The sequence below is a fragment of the Notamacropus eugenii genome, chromosome 4 (assembly GCF_028372415.1).
Source record: "Notamacropus eugenii isolate mMacEug1 chromosome 4, mMacEug1.pri_v2, whole genome shotgun sequence".
In the NCBI taxonomy this organism is placed as follows: domain Eukaryota; kingdom Metazoa; phylum Chordata; class Mammalia; order Diprotodontia; family Macropodidae; genus Notamacropus; species Notamacropus eugenii.
This window is the reverse complement of record NC_092875.1, coordinates 427,147,857-427,169,969: the sequence shown is the minus strand read 5'-3', so window position 1 is coordinate 427,169,969 and position 22,113 is coordinate 427,147,857. Positions and strand designations below refer to the sequence as shown.

At 39.3% G+C, this 22,113-nt stretch overlaps 1 protein-coding gene across 1 annotated transcript in view; it reads right to left on the bottom strand.

The window, feature by feature from the left end:
* Window positions 1–22,113, bottom strand: part of SLC45A2 (solute carrier family 45 member 2) — a 68,953-nt gene that overhangs the window by 12,364 nt on the left and 34,476 nt on the right. The window contains exons 4-5 of the mRNA XM_072605882.1: window positions 17,510–17,653; window positions 4,709–4,832 (exon numbers count right to left, since the gene is read on the bottom strand). Of these exons, the coding sequence (XP_072461983.1) occupies window positions 4,709–4,832; window positions 17,510–17,653 (268 nt within the window). The remainder of the gene's footprint in view (window positions 1–4,708; window positions 4,833–17,509; window positions 17,654–22,113) is intronic.

Genomic DNA, 22,113 nt, shown 5'->3' with positions numbered 1-22,113 from the left:
TATCATATCCTCAGACTAGACTATAAACCTCATGAAAGTGGGAATCATGTCCTATTTAAAGATTATTTCTCTGTTAGATCTGGCATGGTACTCTGTAATGGTAAGTACTTATTAAATGTTTTTTGAATTTATATCTATATGTGAATTTGAATAGCCAGATTGGGTCATTTGATTCACAAATGTTTTTGTTTGTTTGTTTTCCCAGAGAAGAGGGCTGTTGGAATGAAAGAGGCAGGACCTGATTATTTTGTTTTTGGGAGGCAACTCCTGTGGCATAGAAGATGGAGATCTGGACTTTGGAATCAGGAAAACCCAAGTTCAAGTCTTTCCTCAGCTATGTACTGTGTGACCTTGAGCAGGTCAATCACTTCCATCTGTTTCAGCTTCCTCATTTATAAAATGGGAATAGTAACAGTATCTACCTCTCAGGGTTGTTCTATGTATCAAATGAGATAATATTTGTTCCTGGGAATCTTAAGTCATTGTATTAAATGCTAACTATTGTTATTTAGAGACAGAAACAAATTCAGAGACAGCTTTCTATGCATCACTGAAGGCTATGTCTCCATAAAGGCTCACATTTCTTTATTTTAAGGTTTATGAAGCAGTATCCTCACAAATGTCCTGTAAGAAACATAGAGCAGGTATTTTTATTATCTCTGTTAATGGAAGTAGAAATTCAAAGGGGAAAGTCAATTGACTAGGTCATAAACCTGGATCCCAGAGGTAAGCTGAGCCATGTTTTTAGACTCTAGGTCCGGGCCTCTACCTGTTGTATTCTGCTGCCTCAAATAAAATACTACTTTTTTATTGGCCATATTTCTTTTGAGCTCGAAGAGATCTTACAGTCAGGATTTTGACGGTCTTTGTCTTTCCAGGCTGAAAAGACCTATTTTTGTTGGGACCAGGTCTTCACGTTAGCGTTCCTCACTCATTTCTCCTTTCACTACAAAGCTCCACATGCCCCCTGCTCTCTCTCTATCTGTCTCTGTCTGTCTGTCTGTCTGTCTGTCTGTCTGTCTCTCTCTCTCTGTCTCTCTCACACATACACACACACGCACACACACACACAGTGAATAATAAAGAAACTTGAACAGTTCCCATTCCATTTTAGAATGGAATTTTCTATATCCATCCAGCTAACTTAGCTCTCCCTCCCCTAGGAGGCCAGATGCTTAGTTTCTCATTCAATTGGAGTCACAGTGCTTCAGATCATTCTGATGGAAGCTAGGGCTTGAGAAATGACAAACTGACAATGTGTTTCTTCCATTAATTTCATGTGGCATGTGCAAAGCTGTTACCCCAGAGTCAGAAGAAAAAAATGAAGCTAATCAAGTTGTAGATGATGATGGTGATTCTATCAGATTAGATGTGTGCACACTATTATTTAAGGTGCCCTGATGACAAATATCTGGGATCCCTTTTTGGCCAAGGAAATGCATTTATCTGGCAAGGAGGCCAGAAAAAGAGAACACAAATGAGGGCAAAGTGAATTTTGGAGATGTAAAGACATTCTGTTAAAAACAACTGCAACGCCAGTCTGGACAAAACTTCTGAGCATTTGTCAGAGGAATCATTAATTCTTAATGCTTGGTCATTGATGTGCCATAGGACCTTCTTTTAATCTCACATTCTTTTTGTGCTTCAGTGGCTCCTTTCCTGGGACAAAACTAAAATTTCTGGATTGACAAGCAAAAGGTCAATATAAGCAATCTCAAAACAAGAAAAATTCTCTAGCAAGAGGAGGGGGGAGGAAGAGACAGAAAAAATTGGAACTCAAAATCTTGTAAAAATGAATAAAAATTGACTTTACATATAACTGGAAAAAAATAAAATACTATTAAAAAAGAAGAAAAAAACCACTCTGACTCATGAGAATGGGATCAGAAGGCCCACACAGCAGACCATCAATTAGAATAGCCATGGTCAAAATAGTAACCATGCTGAGTACCTCAATGAAATTGGCTTGAGTTAAGAGTTCGTTTTTAAATTGACGTAACCCATGGTAAACTCAAGTTCAGAGGAAAAGCACTGGGCTTACAATCAGATAATTTGAATCACATTTGAATCCCAGATTTTGCCCTTCCTTATGGTGTGACCTTGGACAAATCACATTATCCATCCCTCAGAGCAGATTTCATCCCATATAAAGGAGAAATAAGGATTCACTATCTACTTCATAGGGTGATAATAAGGAAAGCACTTTGTGGACTTTAAAGGGATATCAAAGTATGAACTAATATTATTATATATAGCAGCTGGAACTAGACCAGCAAAGCTTTATTTCTCATAAATGAAGAATTTGAAATTATCATGTATGTAATATCATATATGAAACCATCGTATATTAATGGGGATCCTAAAACAGTCATGGTCTTTGGAAGACAAAGTGTCCAGATTACAGACTTGGAAGGTCATTGGAGAGGTCATCTAACCCAACACTGCCAGAATAGGAGACTTCTTTACAATATTCCAGACAAGTGGCCATTGTATCTCTTCTTTAAGAGAGGCAGAGTGGGGCACAGTGATTGATGCCTTGGACCTGAAATCTGGAAGATGTGCCTTAGAATCTTAGCTCAGATACTTACTAGGCTATGGGAGCCTGGGAAAATCATTTAATCTGTCTGGGCCTCAGATTCCTCATCCATAAAATGAGGGGGTTGGATTCCATGACCTCCAGCTCCAAATCTATGAACCTATGACCTGTTGTGAGAGAGATCTTGTGATCTACTACCACATGAGTCAGGCAGCTCATTCCATTTGGGGTTAGTTTTAATCATTAGAAAGATTCTTCTTATCATAAACTTAAACTTGCCTCCTGAAACTATTACATATTTTTCCTAGCTCTGACCTCTGGAGCCAGGCAGAATAAGTCTAATTCTTGTTCCATGTACAAATATTTCATTGAATCAGAATTACGAAACTACAAAGTCAGTGGGACCGTAAGTCATCTAGTCCAACTCACACCTGAATAGGAAAGGACTTCAAATGCATAAGGGTACTTATGGTCCATTTTCCCAAGAATTTTAAATGTGTATCCCTAGCCCCTTCCATCCCTAGAAATCTTGTGAATTCACATTCTCTATGTAAAAAAAAAAAATATATGTTAAGCAAAAGCAAAAATAAACTCCAGCCTAAACTTTGCAAATCCATAAAAATGAAATACAGGTACAAATGAAAGCATTCAGAGGAGGGCTGATAGAATGAGGAAGGACCTTGAGCTTATGGGATAAAAGGATCACCCTGGGATGTTGTGCCTGGAGAAGAAAAGACTTGGGTTAAAGTGGGGGAGAGGGGATGAGGGGACAGGGAGAAATGACAGTCTTCATCAATCAGTATTTAAAGGGCTGCCTTGTAAAAGAGGTTAGACTTGTTCTGTTTATCCTCAGAGGGAAGGATTAGGAGTAGCAGGTGAACATTAGGATGAGGAAAATTAGGCTTGATGTAAGGAAAAAACTTTGTGATAATGAGAAAGTTCCAAAAGTGGACCTTAGACCTGCAAGCAATGTCCAAACGAACACTTCTGTTACATATTATAGAGACCATTCTTGTTCACATCCAGTTGGAACTCAGTGGCCTGTGAAGCTTATTCTAATTTTGAAATTTTGATTCTCAAGTGACTTTCCATGGTCACGCAGCTACTGCATGGCCAACCCCAGAATCGGGCTCTTGCCTCTGATACCTAGTCCTGCATTCTTTACTAGCCACCATGTTCTTCCTTGGGTCTGTGGTGTCAGGTCTATGTCATCTGCAAATCTGGCTTGCATCTAGAAATGATCTCTTCATTTCATTCATTATTAAAGATATTGAACGATCTAGGACCAGGAAGCAAACTCTACTAAAGATCTCCATCCAAGTGCACATGGAATTATTAATTTCTAGTTTAATATGAATAAACATAACAGAGCTACTGTCTGGACCTTATGTTCCCATTTTATAAACAAGTAGAATATCTTTTAGGGGATTAACACTAACCATGATAACTAGTCAAAAGGACAAATTCCTCACTGACCAGAGGAATATGGCATTATTTTTGAGACCCACTAATTAACACAAAGATATGAGGTGATCCATATTTTCTTTGCAAAAGGGTGGGGTGGGGGAGGGTATAAAACCTTGTATTTACTGTCAGACTTGGTTTATATATTGGCTTGTTTGGCTGAACTTTAAAATTCTACTATATAAGGTCTACCATGCTCAGAATCAGGGAAATCTGGGTCCAAGTCCCATTACTGACACATACTGGCTGCGTGACTGAACAAATCATTTCACTTCTCAGGGCACCAAACAACTCATGAAGACTAAAAGTTGCAGAGAAAAAGCTTATCTGCACTGGAAAAAGGAGTTGCCTTATCTAGGAGGTTCTATCCCTATAATGATTAAATCTCAGGTCCAGTCCCTAGCCCTGAAATGGTTGACTTTCTAGATTGGGGAGCACAGAAGGATATAGCAGGAAATGAAATTAGTCTTAAAATAAAAGAGTTCAATGCAAATTAAATTTTTTTAAAGATATGAGGGGGAAAGATCTTTTAGTTAGACAGCTCTGAAGTTTCTTTTCGTTACCCAGATTACTTAAATATCTCATGTCAGTCTCCAGAGTTTTAAAAGCAGCAGGCAAAAATACTCCTTAACATATACACTGGGTTGTACCTGCCTTGGGTAGTGTTAAGGGATGGGGAAGGGCAGAGGAAGAGAAGGGTTATCTTACAAGAATACAATGAGGAAAACACTGAATTGATGCACAAGCCCCAGCATCCAACTTCCACTCCTCTTTCATAGATGAGAAAACTGGTAGAATTGTGTGGAGCATAAGGATCCCCGTGGTACACAATCTGAAACAGAGAGTTAATTGTACTGCTGAGTAAAACATGTTGATCGTTATATATGACATCCACATAACCAAGAACACTGGAAAATCTAACTTGGATGTTTATGTTTATTACCCACTGGACATTGGAATGGGGGAGAAAAGGTTGTACCGTTGGGAAACAAAAGATGTTGCCTACTGAGCTATATCTGGGGAAAAGAAGCTATTATTGGAGTCTTCATTGCCCTTTCTGCCTTGATGGAATCCCCTATCTAATCTATCCTACTGCGAGATTAATCTTGCTAAAATATTATCTCCCTCACCTTCTTTTGGAAAACCATCAGTGGCTCCATATTGGCTACGCCAACAAATTTAGATGCCCTTTTCTACCCTTCAAGGAAGATCCATCACAACCTGTCCACCCATCTTATTATTCATCCTTCTCTCCCATCATTTTTCAATTGTAGTCAGACTGCTATGTGATGAAAGAAACCTTTCTTTCCTATTAGAAGAAACTCTCTTTAGTATATTACATCTAAAATGCATCTATGTTGTTATAAATCCAAAAGAAGCAAATCTAAGAAGGATCTACTCTTAAGGGAGTGAGCAGGACTTGAGGTCTGAAGACTTCATTTGAAGCCTGGCTCTGGCATTTATTGTATGTGACCTTGTCCAAGGTCATATTGGGCCAATCACTTCATAGTTTTAGTTTTCTTATGTATAAAGTGAGGCAGGGAGGGGAGGTAGATTAAATGATTTCTAAGGTTGGAAGGACAAATACTGAAGCTAAAACTTAAGTACTTTGGCTACATGATAAGAAGATGAAACTCATTGGAAAAGGCCCCTGATGCTGGAAAAGATTGAAAGCAAAAGGAGAAAAGAACAGAAGAGAATGAGACTGATGTCACAGAAATAAGAAACATGAGCTTGGATAGACTTTTGGAAATAACAGAGGATAGATGGACCTTAAATGGGCCATAGTCCATGGGGTCATGAAAAGTCAGACATAACTGAAAGACTGAACAACAGAAAAGGTCACTTTTAGCTCTTTTAATCAATCAACAAGTTTTAAATGCCTATTCTATGCCAGGCAAACAAAAATACTCATTAGTACACAACAAAGCTGCTTTTGGCAGGGTTGGGTGTTGAGAAGGGAAGGGGAAGAACTGTGCTAGTCACTAGGGGTATTAAAATGAAAATAAAACAGTCATCCCTCAAGAACCTTACCTTCTATTGAGCAATGACATTCCATAGGTAATAGCCAACAGGCTTGTTGTTTGGATGTCATGTTAATGTAAGGTTAATGGTGGGTAGAAGAAAAGAGTTAAAGATCTTCCCTGCCCTTTAATAGGCCTCAGTACATTTTGTTAATTTCTATTGAGGCACTGGGTCAGAGGGTCTTGCTCTCTGGCCCTGAAAAGTGTATAAATACTCTGAGTTGAAGTTTTACTTTGGGGTATACTCATTGAAAGTGTTCATTTGGCCAGATGAGACTCTGGGTAGCCGTTAAGGAGCCCCCCAGCTTTGAAAACCCAGATGTTGGGGCTTCTCTCTCTGGTAACTATGCATGTATGTAATGGTCAGACAGATGGATCTGTCTGTTGATCTGGGATACATGTATTGCTTATGGTCAGATAGTTAGAAGCCTTATCTGTTGGTCTTTATTTCTCTGCTTGTATTTTCACTTTTGGTATATGTGTTTGATTAAAGTGATTGTTGGCCCCTCAAAAATTGCTTTCCTTTTAGAAAAGCAGATCTAAGAACGTGTACAGCAGACCCTCCTGTGTATGCTGGGGTTCTTGCTATTACACTAGATTAGACTGAGACACTAGTTTGAACAACAAGTCAAGCTTTGCCTAATGATAGAACCAGCCCTGTTATTGGGCTGAGTGTACGTCTAACTATTATCCCCTCTCAGACATGGCTGTTCCTCATGCAAGAAATGGTGGCAGTGACTGGGAACTGTCCACACTGAAGTCTATTTGGAGAAACAAGTTAGTATAACACCTAAAGTTTAAGAGGACACAGGTATGCTCACGTTGTTGAACATAAGACATCATGCATATAGACTTTGTTCAAACTCAGGACTTGTCAGACAAATATTTGGTACTCTTGAATTCCAGCCTGGCCTCAGCTTGTCCCATAGATTTTATGGGTGCCTCTTTGTGAAGATCCTCTTCTGATACCTAGAATTGTTTCCTGGCATTGGAGCCCTTTGCTTAGTGTTAATATTAGATGCTTCAGTAACTAAGCAGTCCTCCTGCATCTTACTACTTGTTTCTTGCTTCCAGTATTAAATATTCCAATGGTGTAGGCACTCCAACCAGTGACGCAAAATGCAACTCGTTCATGCCCATCTTATCCTGTGTACCTTTTGTCCGTGTCCTTCCATAACTTCATCATAAGGAGCCCGCTCTGTCCTGGAGACCTTCTTCCCACTCTGTTGATTTCTCAAGGATGCCAATGGAGCACACAGATTTTCCACTGATTATGCCTTAGTTTTGCTAGATGATTGGCCCATCTTTTTTCTTGTTATACATTTCTTTAATGACATCTTTGGCAACACTCCTTCCATATAATTCTTTGTTCGTAATATGTTGCAGCCTTCTCTCCATTGCCCTTTGGCTGATCTTCATCTTCAGTTGTTTGCACAATGTAGGTACTCCCTGATTCATCGTAGAATGGTCATGACTCTAGTCATATAATATCACCGGAAGAATATTTATATTTAGAAGAGATAAATCTTTATCTCAAATGTAAGCTTGTAATTATTTTTAAAAATTCTATATTTTCCCAAAGGCAATCCAGTCTGCTTTCATCCTCCTGTTTAATTCTAAGCCTGAATAACTGTCCCTTTGCAGTGTCCATCCAAGGTATGAATGAACTCTATAAGTTATCTATTCAACTGTAAATCACAGTCTAGGTAGCAGTTCTTCTTCTATTTGACTTTTCCTGTGTGAAGAGTTCGGCCAAATCTGTGTGCTTACAAATGTAATTTAGGAGACTGCAATATTCCAGGAATTGATGTAATCAGCACTGTGTCATCTACAAATAGAAGCACCAGGAGGATCTCACCATCTAGAGGAAATCCTTATTTGACACTAGACCTCCATGATACTGGCAAACATCCTTGGTGAGCACATATTTCCCTATTATATATCTCAGCTCACATTAACAATCAGAAAATTGCCAAATGCATGTACTGAATTGTTAAGTCTTATGAGGAACCACGCATAATTTTGACACATTCCAGAGACTTCTTGGAGAAAAGTCTGTAAGATGGTGTTTTGCTCAACCAAAACAAATGTTGTTTTATTTTGTTTTGTTTTTTACATAGTCAACCAACAATAAGTACAATATGGTCTTGCCTTCTCCACACCTTTCAGTCATTTGTGCAAAGATGTGGTCTACTGTAGACTATCACATGTCTTTTACCTTCAACAAGACTCCAATAGTTATAGTCCCAAAGGGCTGAAGTATCAGCTTTTCTCACTAGAAGGTGCTCATCCTACACATTTCTTAGACTACTCTTCACCTGAACTCACACTGCTCCTGGTGTCCAGCAAATACCCGGGTTCCATAGACATCTAAATAAAAATAGAATATTCACCAAAATTGCTAAAGTAGGAAATTTCATCTCTGCTCTTGAGCTCTCACCCTGAATTTGGGAATTTTCTGCTCTTGTTGGCCAACATCATTCATAGGTTGACTTTTTTATTAACAACACGAAGCAAAGTAACTCAAAAAACTGTTAACATAATTAAAAATAAACAGAAACTACAGAAAAGCTTGCAAGTAGCCAGAGAAGCCACTTGGCCTGAATGGCCGGCTCTCTTCCTTCATTCCTCTTTCCATTTGGTGGATTTGGGCAAAGAATAAGGAAATAAATTGAAGGTTTGGAAATTATCAAGATCAGATCATCATGAAATAGGAGAAAAGGAGGTAGAGAAGAAGCATCAGAAGTTGGCACTATCTCCTATTTGGTCACCTGTAGAGCTGCCAACTGTCCCTACCAGAGTGTGTCCATCTGTACCCAAAGCCAGGCATTCTCCTCCCAAAACGGAGGAATTTGGCCCTAGAGGACTGCATTCTCAGTTGTAGGCTAGTCTGGTTCCAACTGAAATGTGGCATTCTGAGCCTTCAGCCCTGATGTATACTGTGGGTACTAAGTGCTTGGTATTACTTCCAAATCCCTCCGTAGCCAGGAGACGGGGATTTTTCTGGGCCAAGATGTTGTACTCTTCCTTCTGGCCAGAGGTTCTTTGCCATCTGTTCTACATGGCCAGAAACAAAGAGGCTTCTGAAATGGGGAGCTCTTGGGGGAAATGGGTTCACAGAAGCCTTGGCATTTTTCCTGTAGCTCAAGCTGGAAACAGTTATTGGCAAACTGAGGTGGATCCTGAAGAGCTGAAAATGGTCCCACCTGAGATCCAGAGGGAGAAAACTATGCAGTGAAAGACCAGAGGGATGAAATCAAACATCTTGGGGGATGCAGGACCACATGGAGCCTGAAATGGTCTGACAGCTACTGGAAACCCCAGCCACAGGGAGACCAACAGGAGGCAGTGGCCACTTCCAGTGGTTCCTCTCCATCCATCTTTTCTGATCACTTGCTTGCTGACCTAACCTTGACACACTACAAGCCCTACATCCCTGTCCTTATTCTCTCCTCTAATCGGATTGGTAGGAAGAGGTGTAAAGGAAGGGAGTCAGGCAGGCAAAGTAACTCCTTTACAATGGCTGCTGGAAAGCTCCTCAATAGGATTTTTTGGCTTTGTTATAGCTATAACAACAATAACACTAACTACAATAATAATAATTCGTATAACAATTTAAGGTTTGCGAAGCATTTTACTTGTTATCTTAAATACTTGCACTACAGCTCTGTGAGATAGTTGTGATTAATATCCCCCTTTTACAGATGAGACAACTGAGGCTAAGAAGTACTGTAAATTGCCCAGAATCATGCAGTTGGTAAGTGTGTTAGGCAGGATTCAGACTTAGGTCCCTTGCGACTGGTACTCTCTGCACTGCGCCATCGAGTTGCTTTACTGTATTTTAGTGGTCATTAAAAAGCCAACTACATAAGACTTCTGAATGAGACTGTCCAACAAAAGCATGAGATTTACCAGATTTGGAGTGGGGGCCTAAGAGTAGAGCTGAGAAGTTTCCTATTCTGGCGATACTAGGGAGTATTCTCTATTATCTACAGCCTTATCTAAATCTACTGGGAAGAGGGGAAAGGAAATTGGAAAGCAATATTTCAGGCAAGCCAGAGATCATCTGAGTACCACATGATGCTCCTTGGACTGTGTCATACCTTAGAAGTCTTTCAAACGACTGTGAACCTGGAGTTTCATGACTTGCTGAATTGGGGGCATTCTGCTAGAACATTTCAATTTACTCCCAAGCCACTACCAAGAATGCTATATTGTTCTAAACAGTCCCCTGGTACCTGTGCCAACTATTTTAAAAGTTATACAAGCATCAATAAGAAGAGTCGGAACTCAGGGGGCACATGACAAGCTAGAATGGAAGGAATGGATGGAGAGAACCAATCCAACAACCAAGGACTTGTAGTATTTTTTTTAGGATTCATCAGATCATAGTATGTTGAAATCCTGAGAGATCACCTAGTTCAACTTTCTTGTTTTTACAAATCAGGAAACTGAGGCCTAGGGAAAAGTGACTTGCCCACAGAATTGTAGCACACAGGTAGTAAGTGGTAGAGTTAAAAACTGAACCCAAATTTTCTATTGTCAACCTCAGTACTCTCTTTGCCACACCAGGCTTTCTTGTGGGCTACAGCCACCACTTCTTGTCTTTTTCTTCCCTGACTACACGCCCTTACAGACTCACCCAGATATCCATCAGATACCTGCTGCAGAAAATAGTCCTGAGTTGTTGCAAATGTGCTTCATTCTATCCATTTATTCCTTCTACTCTAGCTTGTCATAAGCTGAAGCAATGGTTCACCTGAAACTTTATTCAGATATGTCTGGCCATGTGTAAACTGGTTATAACTGTATCTTTTTATTGTGCTAGAACATTTATTGACAATGAGAGAAATGATTATTGACAACCAATTATGGGGAGATCCAGGCTTTTTCCCTGTTTTATTTCATTGTCTGAAGCCCAGCCTTTGAAGGACATTACTGAGCTCTGCCAAAAATTTACCCCACCTAGACCATCTTATCTAGGTGAATTTCTGACCACAGTACTACTCAAGCAAATTTGGGTGAAGGTAGATCCTTTGTCTAGATTGCCAAAGGCTGGGAGTAGTCTGGGTGTAGAGATAGTCTCTTGGTCCAAGAACAGCATCATGTCATTCTCTCAGTCCCTCAGTTGGAGTGGGCCCACTTCTCATTGTAATATTCATTCTCTCAATTGTTAACCAATCAGAATTGATTGTCACCTTCAGGAACACTCACTCTTCTCAGGGCATATAAACTGTGAGCCCACCACCATGAGGAGTCTTTGGCATTCAAGAGTGCCACTGTCCTCTCTTACTAATAAAATGCTAGCATTATTAATAAAATGGTTAATTACCCAGGAGTCATGTCTCTTGAACTTTTTAAACATCACAACACAATACCTGAGACATGGCAATAGAAGTCATTCTATCACAAGTCAGCATCTACCTCTCCTGCCCCTTGTCCCCCACCCCACCCCCACAAACACACACACAGACCTTACTCATATTTCTCATGAAAATTCTCCAGAGCAGGTCAAAAATATACCATTTAGAAGGAACTGTTTGCCATTAAGATGGTGTTTGAGGTATGGTCTCACACTGTGGAGGAATTTTGGCATTCCCTCAAAGCCCAGTTAATTACAAGAACCTGAAGTGCATACAATAATTTTAGAAATAAAACCAGCAGTGCAATCTTCTTTAGCTGGTTTCAGATAAAGTATTTTCTTTTCTGGAAGTCAATAAACTCATGCCTCCCTTGCCTAGAAGCTGGAATACAGCTCTCTCCCACCTGCCCAACCAGATGCTAGGACAACTGCAGAATTTCACTCCAGATATTTTTCATGAATTTGATCCACCAGAAACGAGCTCAGGATACACACATATAGACCCAGCCTACTATTAACATGGTAGTTGAACACCTATATTCAAATTCTCTGCCTCTCTATTTTCCTGCATCTCTATGGGGGGGCGGGGGGGGGGAGAGGGAGAGAGAGAGAGAGACACAGAGAGAGAGAGACACAGAGAGAGAGACAGAGAGAGGAAGAATGAGAAATAGGCCACTCTTAGACTTAAACTATTTCCAACACAGATAGGTAAAGTGACAGGAATCTAACCTTGGAAATAAAAGACCTGACTCTCATGTTTGACATACTGATCGTGAGACTCTAGGCTAGACTCAGCCTCTCTCTCAGTGCTCTAGGCAACTCTCAAAAACTACAGTCTACTAAGACTCTCTAAGACTCTACTTCTCTGACAGAGATGGTATCAACCTTCATTGGTAGAGAGTGTTCATCTGATCATTCCCTGGACCAATGAATTCCCAGATCCTCTTCTTCTCCCCTACACAATAGCACTGATTTCAAGCTTATTTGCAAAGAGGATAACAGAATATTATGAACAATATACTTTATAAAACAGCAAAAATAGTGAAATAGAAAATTTGGCAGGAGACTCAAACTTACTTGGCCAGATCATGCCAAGATAATTTATGCATGAAAGTGGAAAGAAGGAAAGAAGGAGATACAAACTGGAGTAGATTTGCCAGTGTTTCTATAGCAACCTACTCTCAACAGCACCACATTGGGACTGTAACACTTGAATATTTAATATGCTATATGAAGAAGTAGACGTTGATAATAATAATAACAGCCACTAATATTTATATATCACCTTGATGTTAGCAAAGGGCTTCAAAAATATTATCTCATTTCATCCTCACAACAATGTTGGGAAGTGGGTACTATTATTATCCCCATTTTACAGATAGGGAAACTGAGGCAGAAAGCACTTAAGTGACTTGCTCAGGGCCATAGAACTAGAAAGTGTTTGAGACAGGATTTGAACTTAGGTCTTTCTAACTCCAAATTCATTTGCCATATCCTCTATGCCACCTAGTTGAAATGACATCTGAGAAGATGAAATAGAAAAAGTAGCTGGACCTGTCCAAACACACATGTAAAAGCTTCATCCTGTAGTTGACACAAATTTAAAAACATAAAGAGATATTTTATTTCTGTTTTTAGATATATTTTTAAGATCCCTCAAAGGAGAGATAAAATTATCCTAAAGGATATATTTCTGAAAACAGGCTCCTAAGAAAACATTTACAACTACCAACCCATGCACTACCAACTTTACAGCTCTTCTCTGTATCCACACTCTAATCTCTAGAAAATTTCATGAGAATGATCTATGTAAACATTGAGGGAATTCTTGATGAAAATATCTGAAGGGAAGGGCTCTGTTTTCACAGATGATTCCCCATAGTAGACCATATCTTCAATATCTCACAATTGACTAAGAGACATAGAAAACAGAAGGTCACCCTGTGTTTGTTTGTTGTTCAAAAAAAACCATTTAGCACAGTAGTGTAAAATATAGACTTAAAGGCTCTCCTCCAGTGAGGTTTTTCCCATTCTCTTTCATGCATATATTGAACTCATACAAGATGCTATGACAAATGAAGCTGCAGAAATTACTTGATTTGGTCATCCTCTGTTTAGTGATAACAAATGAGACATAAACCAGGGAGACATATGGTTTGCCAAAACGGCTCACGCTGTCATTGAAGATGTCCTGCACAGCGTCCAAATGGAAGAGGGATACCATTAAAAATACTGAGCTTCTCCAGCTGCTCTCATTTGTGGTTAGCATTGTGTTGATTGCAGCAACCCTGGAACACTACAGGGTTTTCGTAATGAGATCTGTAGCCATTCAAAAAAAGATTGATCTAGTAGTTCACTTAGGGGAAAATAAAAAATGGATGAAGAAATTCTATTTCCTGGATTATAATATGTAATAATCTACTGAGTTCCTCCAGTTGCGTTTCAACCAGTGAAAACTTATTTAACTGGTATAGCCCTAATACCCCTATTTTAGCCTTTTGCTAGAAGGATAATGTTAGGATTAAGTTTCCCACTTCTCGGCTCTTCGTTCATAACTCCCTGCTCTGAATTCCTTCCTCCTTATTTTATGCAATCAGTCAATAAGAACCTATTAAGTGCCTATTTTGTCCCAGGCACCATGCTAAGCATTGGAGATACAAGAAGCAAAAGATTGTCCCTGTCCTCAAGGACCTCACAATCTAATTTTTTGGTTATTTAAAAAATACTCTCTCTTTACTGGTTCTATAGATGATAGAGCAGGCTCTCCTTGGTATCATACTATCTCTTTGTGTCAAATGATATGTTAGATTGACCCCAGAGGAGCTTCAGGCCTTTGACTAGGGCACGGATTGCCTCTATCTCACCACATGCTGCTCACTTCCACCAGGGATGACTAACACTGAGACCGTCCCTACTAGCAGCCATTACCCTTGTGAACAGCAAGGAAGTTTGTTAAAACCACCTCTAGATGCCATTGATGTAATCTGAACTCTCCTACACTATCATGTATCTTGGAAAGGCCTAGCAAATGGCAATGAAGTGAGCCCACAGATGTACAGGACAGGAAGAGTGAGCCAGATTATATCTAAGAAACTAAGCAGCATTTTCAGTGAGCCCAAAATGCTCCCTGATACAAAAGGTCATTTCTATTTTTTTTAAAAAGTGTTTTATTGGTGATGCTTTATGGCCATAAATCATGACTACAATTTCTAAGGAATCAAAAGTACAGATGGAAGGAAAGAAACAAGCAATTATTAAGCTCCTATTATATACCAGGCACCGTGCTAAGCAGTTTACAAAAATTATCTCATTTGAACCATTCAACAAAGTTGGGAAATAGGCCCTATTATCTCTATTTTACAACTGAGGCAACTGAAGCAAAAGAAGTTAAGTGATTTGCCCATGGTCACACAACTAGTACGCATTTGAGGCCAGGTTTGAACTCATCTTCCTGATTCCTGGCCCAGTGCTCTATCCACTGAATGAGATGAGAAAATGATGATAAATGACTGGTGAGGGTCACAGACATAACCCATGGCCTAAGTCATGTCATTGGTCATAACGTTCATTGCTAGAACTCTGGGTTCCCAAAGATTAGATCTTGTCCTTCAGCTTGCCCAAGAAGATCATTTTATCTTTTCTACTTCCTGCCTTCACTCAGAATTTCCTTCAGGAATATCTTCAATTATATTTCTGTCTTTTTACCCACAGATGTGGGTAAAAACACTCCCATGTAAGTACTAAAGGAAGTAAATATATATGGGTAGAGAATGGCCTTTATTTTACTCTAGAACCTAGGAACAGAACAAGAAAATATAAAACATACAAATAGCCCATAAGCTTCCCCTCAGGAAAGAACTTGCCAAAAAAGCATTGCCAACAGGGAAACCCCTTGCCTAAGTCCCACTTTCCTATGGAGTCCTGTACATCCCTCCCTGACTCATAAAGCTACCCTGTGGCTCAGATCCCCTGGAAGGCTATCTCATACTTTAGGGAAGCAAAATAAGCAACACCTCAAAATTCCAGAGTCTCCTCATTATTGCTTTCAGAAGATCCACACAAAAATTTAGTATTTCAATGCGACTCTTAAGGCTTTGGTTCCCCTAAAAGGGAAACACACCTTGGAGATGTTAGAAAGCAAATCTGTTTTCCTCTAGACTTGCATTGACTGCCTAAACAACTCAGTTTAAGTAGGAAGTGGGAAGATTTTGATTTCCTTTTAGAAATTTCTTACTAAATTGTAAGTTCTTTGAGAGTACGGACTATTTCATTTCTGTCTTTGTCTCTCCACTGCTGGGCCATCTCCAGTTGTTCTGATCTATACCTGGCCACTGGACCCAGATGGCTCTGGAGGAGAAAGTGAGACTGATGACCTTGCACAATCCTCCCTCACTTAAATCCAATTCAGTTGCAAATCATGGTATCATCTTCCTGACATCATGGTCCTCTTCAAGAATGAAGGACAAACCACAACAACCAACCATGTGATTGGCAGTTAATAAACGCTTATTGATTGATAGATCCCTTTTCCCTTCCTCCCAATATGGCTTTAACTCTTATTGACACTCTCGCTTCAAAGGATACATGAGCAATTCATTTTCTTTATCCAAGGGGAATACTGTTCAGGGACTTTACTTCTCTCTAGAAAGCCAGGTCTTTGACCTCTTGAATTTTGGTGTTACCAATGAGGTAACCCCCAATACTGAAGTCAATCTGGAAATCTCTTTTTTCTGGATAGGAGACTAGATTCTGAGATAAGGTGGTCTAGGAAATCAAAATTCCACATCTACAACCCAAATGTTTGGTAAATGGGAACATTGTCCATGAACTCCACCTTTCTGGCCAGCCTCCTGCAGGAACTCCATGCCTTCCCCACTTGCTGTCATCTCTTAGGCTTCTTTCTTAAGTCATCATTGATTATACCTAGGGTAATTGGTGAATGACAGAGAAAGAAATCCTTTTTCTACCTCCAATTGTACTCAAGGAAAAAGACATAAGGTAAGAGGTCAAAAGGTAAAAGCAATCTTATTTTTGTACATAGACATGCTTCCTCTGACCAGAGTCCAGCCTATTGGGTCCCCATCTGCCAATTACTTTCTGGGTGGCCCTAATTTCTGAAAGGCAATCAGGATTTATCTTTGTCTTCGTAAAAAGTCATCAATGGACATACCCACATTTATCGAAATTTCAGACTCACAAAGCCACTGGGGTTCTGTCTAGTACTAGATGAGGTTGGGAAGCATATTTCCCAGATGAGAAAATCTGGAAGCTTAATTACCATGTTTATAACATGGAGCTGGTAAGGGGTTTTCCCTTGTGGCTACTCCACAAAGCATAAGAAAGACCATGTGGAGAGAAGTGGTGATTATCATCATTCATATCCAGCTGCTTTGCATATAGGAAAACCTGGAAGGGGCTGGGAGCTGTCCATGATGAAACTAATTTGGAAAAACAAGGTGGTAGGGTTAACATCACACACAGAGGGCTAAGGCACATTGAGCATATAGAATGTGATAAATTGCATAGAGATACTTTGACCACTGCTTAGACATTCTCAACCTGCCATGTTCCTGTACTCTATCTAGTACCTTTCTTTCCTGTCCTCCCGCTAAATAACTTTAGTTCTGAGACACTAATTAAACAAATACAGCACAATTAATTGTCCTATGACTTGAAACACCATCTTTGTGACATTCCTGTTCAAAATACTCCTCCTACACCAACCATATGTATTGTCATTCCCACATTCGAATTTAAGCTCCATGAAGGCAGGAACTGCCTTCCTAGCTTGTATCCAGCACTTTACATAGTGTGTGGAACACTAAAAGCATTTAATACATACTTTTTCATTCATTCATGCTTTCATTAATTCAAGCTTATTCCTTGATGCAATTAAGTTTATTTGAACTTTACACCTGACCTTAAAGTAGATTTAAAATTTGCTCCTTGGATGGATTTTTTACAGTGGTGTTGAGTGTTGTTCCTGAGTTGTTTGAATTGTTTTCCTCAGAAGACTCTTGGAGGGTAGGAATTATGCCTTATTCTTGCTTTATATCCCCAATAAAATGAATTCAGCAATCACTTTCTGACTGATTGGTCTGTGTGAGCAAATGTCAGTGTTACCTGTCCCATGAAATCCGTGAAGAAGAGCATATTGGAAAGGAAAGCTGTCCATCCAATGAGGTGGCTGACACAGAGATAGCGGTAGTGAGGAGGCATGCCCAGAATAGCCCTCAGCAAGGATTTCATGGTCATCTTGCTCTGAGTCTAGGACAAAACACAAGACAAAGGTATGACTTCCATTGGGTCACAGGGTCATGGATTTCGAGCTGAAAGTGTCCTTAAGGATTACCTAAACCAATCCCCCCTCATGCTACAAGTGAGAAAATTGAGAGTAAGTGGTAGTGCCAGTAATTAAACCAAGTCATGGGAATTCAAATTGAGAACTCATTCCACTAGGTATTAGAGGCCTGAATGCTACATACTAGCAGTGCTAGTGCTAACTTTGATGAGAGTCACTTTCCCTGGACTTTGATCATCTAATTAATTCATTATGTCTATAAAACTTCCCTAGAAAGATACATGGTACAGTGAATAGGCTGGGTTTGGAGTGAGGAAGACCTTGAGACACTAGTTGTGCGACCCTGGACAAGTCACTTAATTTCTTTGGGCCTTAGTTTGCTCATCAGTAAAATGGAAGGGGAGGGGCTAAAAAGAAAAACCTCCCTAGATCCCAAAGACTAGAGCTCAGGGAGGCTTTACACAAGATGACTAAGGCTCTTTCTCATATATAAGTATATGAGACAAGGTAGCATAGTGAGTAAAGCACTGAACTTAGACTCAAGGGAGAACTAGGTTGAAATTCCACCTCTGACTTTTACTAGTGATATTACCATGAATCAATCTCTGAACCTATTTGAACCTCAGTTTCTTCATCCTCATGTGTTAAAATTGTATCTTGCTCTGGTTCCCTTGACCATCCTATCCTGCTTCAAGTTAATATAATAAGTAGGTTTAAAAGTAGCCAGTATAGAAAGGGGAATAGTAGGAAGATTGTAAAGAAGAATTTATAAGTTACTTGCAGACCATCCCAGAGACCAAAGGAGCATAATTCACAAATTATATCATATATTAACCAAAAATCACAACCTGGTAATAGGTACTGAATGAAGGGAAGCCATCTAGGCCTTGTTATCAGCATCTTTTGGTCCTATGATGTGAAAACCTCAGTTAAGTTCCAGACATCTGTAGTAAGACCAGCACAATATCAAATGGTGCTAATAACACTTATATGACATGGATATGTCAATTTTTAATTCTAATCAACAAGTATAAGATGATTCGAATGCGTTAATGAAGCTCCAAGGTGGCACAGATAAGCATTATTAGTGTGTCACCCCCCCCAAAAAAAACTATGAAAATGAGACCAAACTGTCGCCCTCTGAGCGCACTTCCATCTCCTAAGGGTCCATGCTGCTCCAATGCTGTGAACTCCAACTGAACATTACATAATTGACTCATCCCCTTTCCATTCTCTTCCTCCTCCTTTCTGACTGCCTTCCATAACTATACCATTCCCTGTGCCTGCATCTTCTGCCTCTGTAACCCTTTTCTCAGCTTATCTTTGTACTTTCTATGCCTATTCTTTCCTACACCCTTTTTGCCTTATTAAAGTGTGATTGTCGCCTCAGTTCCCCTTTGCCATCATGGTCTTTCCTGGTGAGTATCCAAAGAAACAGGCATGCCTGCCACATTTCATAATTTCATAAATTAATGAGAAACTAATCTTCAAATGGGGATAATTAAGTTGGTAGTGCCTACCTTGAAGAATTATTGTAAGGCTGAAATGAGATAATGTATGAAAAGCACTTTGCAGACATTAAAGCCCTAAAAAATTCATCTATTGTTATTATGAATACAAGTACAAAAGTGGCTTCATAGCGCCCACTTGTGACAGGATCCCATAAGCACATCCACTAGTATTGTTGCCACTGCTGGGGAAACACATGATTTGGCTAGTTTTTTTAGTCACATGCCAAGTTTATTGATTTTTTCTTTCTCCCTTTTGTTAATGAAAGCATTTTAGATATAAAAACTTTCCCATAAGAACTGCTTTAGTCGAATTCCTTAAGTTGAGTATGTTGTCTCACTGTTGTCATTTTCTCAGAGTTTTTTCTTTGCTCTTTTTGTTCTTTGGTATTAAGTTACTTAGTCTCCAATGAATTTATAACTCTTTCATCAAAGGCCCTTCACTGAACATATTTTTGTTGTCCTGTAATCAGGACAATATGATGTGTTTAATATTTCTGACTTTCTGCATTTTTGGTAAAGTTTTCAATGTTCCATTTTTTTTTTAAAGTTTCCACTAATGGCTGAGAAGTATGTAAACTTCTTTCACAATGAAGGCTGTTCATAAGCACATTCATCTATTGGTCGTCAACGTGTCTGGTCAGTGTGTCACTCCAACTCTTCCTAAACGAGGATGATAATCATTATGATAATGTCAATTTGTTGTCCATTCCTTTTTAGTCAGGTCCAACACTTTGTGATCCCATTTGCAATTTTCTTGGCAAGGATACTAGAATGATTTGCCATTTCCTTCTCTAACTCATTTTACAGATGAGAAACTGAGACAAACAGGGTTAAGTGACTTGCCCAGAGTCACGCAGCTAATAGGTGTCTGAGACTAGATTTGAACTCAGAATAATGAATCTCTCTGACTTCAGACCCAGCACTAGATCTACTGCATTACCTAAGTGCCTGATGATATTAATAAGCAATATTGATATATCAGCCCTTAAAGTTTGTAAAGCATTTTCCATGTATTATCTCACTTGATCCTGACAACACCACTGTGAGATTGGTAGTGCATTACTATAATCCCTATTTATAGATGAATGAACTAATTCTCAGAAATTTTCAGTAACATCCATATTCACACAACTAATCACCCACAAGTACATCCATAGGAATGGTGATAAATCTTTAATTTCTTGACTCCAAGAACCAGATTGTACCCTACTCTGCCAGGTACTTCCTGCCAAACCTTTGTCATTCAAAGAAAGGTCCAGAGGCAGTATGTTAATGAAAGGTTAAAATTATCTTCCTGGAGACTATCAAGATGTCCCACAAGTTAATATATTTGTATTTATCAACCCTAGGATAAATCCCTGTTCAGATGAGAGGGAGAAAGGAAGATAGAGGAGATATCAATCAATTGTAAAATATTATAGCTGGAAACTCAGAAAACTCAGAAATTATCTTGGTTCATTTTATAAAAGAAAAAATTGAACTTCAAAGAGCCTCTCAGATTAAGGAAGAACAGTTTGGGAACTAGGCTCCCAATTAATCCTTCCTTATCGGTGCACTCCTTCCTTCAGCTTGTATCCTGAGCTTACTTGGAGTAGATCACAACTCTAGTGGACCCTAAGAGGAGATACAAGATTTGGATAAGATACTTCCTACCCACATTGAATTAATACCATAGTAGGGAGAGATGGTACATTCATAGGTGACATAACAGAAAATGTCACATGATTAAGTACATTAAAGAGGTGCACTGTAAAGCGTTATATGAGGTCTAAGGGGTAAGTTCATTATTAAGATCATCAATCAAAGAAGGCCTGTTAAGGAGGTGGTACCTGAGTTGAACTTTAGAAGAAGTGTAAGAATTAAGTAGATGAAATGAGGGAAAACCAGCTCCTTTCCTCAATGAATGTACATAATAAAGATTAAAACTGGACAACAGGTGTCCCCTTCCTCCTCACTCATTAATTTTGGCCTCTGCCTCAGGCACCATATTCACCCACTCCCTCCCTCTCTCAGAAACCTAGTTCTACTTTTGTTCTTAAACCCACATGAGCTTTCAAATTAGTCTTGTTATTTCACTAAAAGTCAGGCATGAAAATTCTCAGCTCCCTTTTGGGTTTTAAAAATGAAAATGAAAATGAAATTGCCCTTTTCTCACTAGCTCCCTAATTTCCTTGATAAAGCCACAAGAGGTTTGACAATGGTTCTCAACACATTTTAAAGTCTCACAAAGACTGTTAATCACTGTCTGATGAAGGTTGCGATGGCTGCTATATAAATTAATCAGGAATAAAAGGAAATGTAGTCCGCAGGCACACACAGGGGGGCGCGCGCGCACACACACACACACACACACACACACACACACACACACACACACAAACACACTCCTGCTAAAATGGCAGAGCTGTATAAGAGCATTTAGGATTGGAGATGAAGTTTAAAGATAGCTAGCAGGAACATTCAAAAAATTCAGGTTCCCACTCTAAAACAAGGGATCGTGATTGTATGCAAGTAAAGAGCAAAAGTTAACACAAAGGTGACAGAAAATGGATTCAGAATGATTCTGAAAGACCAGAACATTGCACTCAAATACTTAAGATGAAATTCATTGGGAATAAATAAGAAGAACAACATTTAAGGAACACTTTAAGAGTTGAAAAGCATGTTACCCATTTGATCCTCATAACCCTGTGAGGTAAGCGCTATTATTATCACCATTTTACAGACTAGGAAATTGAGGCTGAGAGAAGTTAATTGACTTGCCCAGAATCATGGAGCTTGTACATATGCTAGACAATGGTAGAAGCATTAAACAGTCACTGACATTTCACTTGAGCAGGGAATGACATCACCCCACCTGTGACTTACCATATAGCGTTCTTAGAGCTCCATTAAAAGGTTCCTGCAATAATCCA